This window comes from Brassica oleracea, chromosome C7, assembly GCF_000695525.1.
Source record: "Brassica oleracea var. oleracea cultivar TO1000 chromosome C7, BOL, whole genome shotgun sequence".
Classification (NCBI taxonomy): Eukaryota; Viridiplantae; Streptophyta; class Magnoliopsida; order Brassicales; family Brassicaceae; genus Brassica; species Brassica oleracea.
This window is the reverse complement of record NC_027754.1, coordinates 41,203,740-41,207,814: the sequence shown is the minus strand read 5'-3', so window position 1 is coordinate 41,207,814 and position 4,075 is coordinate 41,203,740. Positions and strand designations below refer to the sequence as shown.

The window sequence follows — 4,075 nt, the reverse complement described above, 5'->3', positions numbered from 1 at the left end:
AAGTAAATATTAGACGAAATACACGAATCGGAAGGACCAACCCTAGTTATACAAATGAGACAATGGTATCATCATATTAGGACAATAATATTGAATTTTTATTCTATATTTCCTATTTTCCGGTGTTTTTAAACCCGATCCGGCGGTCAGACCGGGTTGAACCATGAACCAAAAATAATTCGGGTTGGGTTAATGCTAAAACCCAACTAAAATCGAACCAGTTAAAAATCCCTATCGAACCGCCAAAAACCCGAGAACCAGCGACCCAATGAACCGGCCAAACTCCGGTTCGTATATAAGCCAAAATTTTGTTAATGAAACAATTAATTTTTCTTGTTTTTTAAAGTAAAAATAAGATTTATCAAAGATTAATAAAGTATCATATCTCGTATTTTTCTTTTGTCTTCTCTACAACTCATAAATTACAAGATTCACAAAGTTTAATATTCACGTCAAGATATTGTTTTTGTCTACTTCTCACTTTTAAAATTTTTTATTTCATGATCACTTGTTTTGAAGATTTTAAATAATTGAAACATTTTTCTTTTCTGAAATTTGTATTTCAAAATATAACTTTTACCTAATGTGTATATAATTTTTTTAAAAGGTGATGAAGATGTAGAGTGATAAGATTTGCGAATAAAATTTAAATGCGATTTTCATATTGATTTTAGATTTTAATTGTTATTTTTAAGTTTTTCTACATATTATGACTATTTAAACATTTTATTTGATATGATCTATTTTTTTAAAAAATATACGTATTATTTATAAAATATCATTAACTTTAATTTAATCTAAGTAAATCCGATCGAACCAGGTTCAGATTCGGTCGAACCACAATGACCCATGACCCAAAAAAAATTTTGTTCGCTAGCCGGTCCGGTTCCAAGAATACTGCTATTTTCCCTGATATAAATGAGAGATAAAAAATCCGTATTTGGTAAGCAAGCCCCCACCAATACTATGTTTTATTAGGCGCATTAGTTTGGTGTATATAAAAAGAAGCCCTAGTACTACGTTTGCGTGTGAGATTTGTTAGAGAGGATGTCGGGGAACGCTGCGGCGAAAACAGCTAAAATAGAGGTGTGGTGGGACATGAAGGACTGTCCGATTCCGGAGGGGTATGATGCTCGTCGGGTCCGTCCAAGTATAGAAAGGGCGTTGAAGGAACTAGGCTACTCGGGTCCTGTCTCTATCACTGCCTATGCCAACCAAAAAACAAACCCCTGATCACCACCTTCTTGCGCTCTCTTCCACCGGAGTCTTTTGCACATACCCTTCCCTGTTAGTCACGTTTCCCTGTTGTATAATTTTCAACTATATCCCCACTGAAATTATTCCCTTTTGTTGAAACAGGGGTCAAATACAGATTTTAGGGCATGGAAAGTTGATAATCCTGCTCCGGCTTCAATTATGATCATATCGGATGAACTGGCTTCCAGCAAGTACCGTTTATCACTTATTTGCCGGAAACTACAAAAGAGTAACTACAACTGTTTTTTGGTTTATTCAGTTAGGCCTTTTGAAATGTCTGTCCTTCTCACTTCTGCGGAGTGGCTCTGGGAAAGCTTACTTTCAGGTGCTTGTTTCTTGTTTGTTCTCTCATGTGTAACGAAGACGTGGGCAAGGAACTACCCGGCCACGCCTGAACACGCCACCGCTAAAATACATGTGTTGTGGGACATGAATGACTGCCCTATTCCTGAGGGATATGATGCTTGTTGTGTCCGTCCAAGTATAGAAAGGGCGTTCAAGGAACTAGGCTACACTGGTCCTGTCTCCATCACAGCCTTTGCCGACCAAAAACAAACCCCTGATCACCACCTTCTTGCGCTCTCTTCCACTGGTGTCGTTTTTGCTCATACCCTCTTTCCCTGTTAGTCCCATTTCCCTGCTGTTATATAATTAGTGTTTAATTAACTTTCAACTGAAATTATTTCTTTTTGTTGAAACAGGGGACTTACACAGTCGCATGATTACAGATTGTGAGGAATGGATAGAAGATAATCCTGCTCCGGCTACAGTTATGATCATATCGGATGAACTAGCTTCGCCCAAGTCCCATTCATCACTTCTTTGCAGGAAACTACAAGAGAGTAACTACAACTGTTTTTTTGGCTTATTCAGTTAGGCCTTTTGAAAAGCCTATCCTGGTCTGGGATAGCTTACTTGCAGGTGTTTGTTCTCTCATCTTCCACTACTACATTACCACCAAATTAATTACGCTGAGCTTCTTTTTTTTTCCTCCACAGTTTCAGAGACAAAAAGAAACATTCTTCACAAGTGCAGTGAAAGTGAAAGTGAAAGGGTTGCAGCATCTACCGGAATGTTTTGTTGCACATTGTGCTACTGTGATTGCAAAAGCCTCGATGATTTCAATAAGCATTTCTCAAGTAAAGATCATACACAGGAAGTACGCGCATCCTCTCCCCTCTCCCTCTCTATCAATAGATTGTCTAACCATTTGAGCAACAACCTGTTTAACTCTTTCTACTCGTTGTCAAACAGGAGCACAGAATGCTTTCGCATATTTAATCATTTTCTCACCGGCAAAGGCAATATAGCTTTTATGGCTCCACCTACTTTGGTGGAGCTTTTAATATAAGTGTGTTTCAAAAAAAAAAAAGAATATCCAAGGACCATGATGAGGCAAGTTTCTTTTCTTAATGAAATAAAAGATTCTCAACAGAGGAAAATGTAAATACATGTCCAAATACTCAAATGTTTCATTTCATATTACATGTTGTAGACTTGTCGGTAGGATATCCTCCCAAGACCAAACGTATGAGGAAAACAGATGAGTAATATAAATACATTTCCAAATACTCTCTCGCTCTTATCCTTTTTTTTTCTAGTCTATTTTCCCTTTGAAGTATTTATCTATCGTTTCCTTCTGCTTGTTTAAATTTAAATTAAACTGAATGGTGTCTTTTTCGATATATTGTTTCAGAAATTTCTCATGATAGCCATTTTTAAGTTTTTATCACAAAAATAGCATTCAATAAAGAAAATGACTAAAATAAATTTTATTAAAGGGTAAAAATGTATTTTTACGCTAAAGTTAACTAATCTAGACTTAGGGTGTGGCTGATAACCATCATATGAACAATAGGAACGAATAGGAAATGAATGAGTAGAAATAAAATTTTAGGAATGATGAGGAATGATGGTTCCTTATCAAAATTAATGAGTAATTGATTTATTCAATAATTCTCTACAAACAAAGGAATGAAGATGAATGAAAAGTAAAACATATTCCTCATGAATGGTAAAAAGTTTAAGGAATATTAAAGAACATAGTATTTCTCCTCGTTCCTTTGGTCACCAGTCATACTCTTAGTGTTTAGAGTTAAGGGTGGTGTTTTGGGATATGATATCAAATTTTAAAAATTCAAAATAAAAAGGGATTATTTGGTCATTTTCTTTATTGAAGTCTATTTTTGTGACAAAAACTTAAAAACATGATATTCGAGAGAATTGTCCTTAAACATTTCTGTTTAGTACGAGTATGATTAAATGTGCAATTTAATTATATTTTAAAATTAATCTTTTACCTTTCGCTATATACTACAAGAAAACATGCATATAACAAACGACAGCTACATTTGTCATTAGCTGGGTATTACAACCAATTAACAACGAATCAAAATTCTTAGTTAATCTTTTGACATTACAGAAGCATCGTCATACATTTGTAGAGTTTTTCTTTCGTTGTAAAGTCCTCATAAACAATCGTTGTTAAGTGGTCGTTAAATTTCATAGGTAAGCTGTTGTTAGACAGGTAAAATTACAATACTTTGCAGGGTTTGTTACAAACTGCTGCAGGGCTGGCTTGTGTTGGGTAATGGCCATGCATATGAGTGTAGTATTGTTAGGCCTGAATTTCGTACTGAATAATCAAGAAACCAAACCTTGCATGCTTTCTTTATTAAAAAAAAACAGACTGAAATTACAATATAAAAAAGAGACTGATAACTATTTTCATACTGAAATAACATGTAATGCAAAGTGATTGATGGTTGCAGGCTTGCGGCTAACAATATGCGATTAAAGAAGATACAAGCCTGTACAC

At 35.1% G+C, this 4,075-nt stretch overlaps 1 protein-coding gene across 1 annotated transcript; it reads left to right on the top strand.

Annotated features, from left to right (window-relative positions):
• The first annotated feature begins 1,047 nt into the window (after positions 1-1,047).
• Positions 1,048-2,304, top strand: LOC106303313. Its single transcript, XM_013739618.1, has 3 exons — positions 1,048-1,191; positions 1,360-1,879; positions 1,959-2,304. The coding sequence occupies exons 1-3, from the start codon at positions 1,048-1,050 to the stop codon at positions 2,132-2,134; spliced, it is 840 nt and encodes a 279-aa protein (XP_013595072.1). The 3' UTR covers positions 2,135-2,304.
• The last annotated feature ends 1,771 nt before the right edge of the window (positions 2,305-4,075 follow it).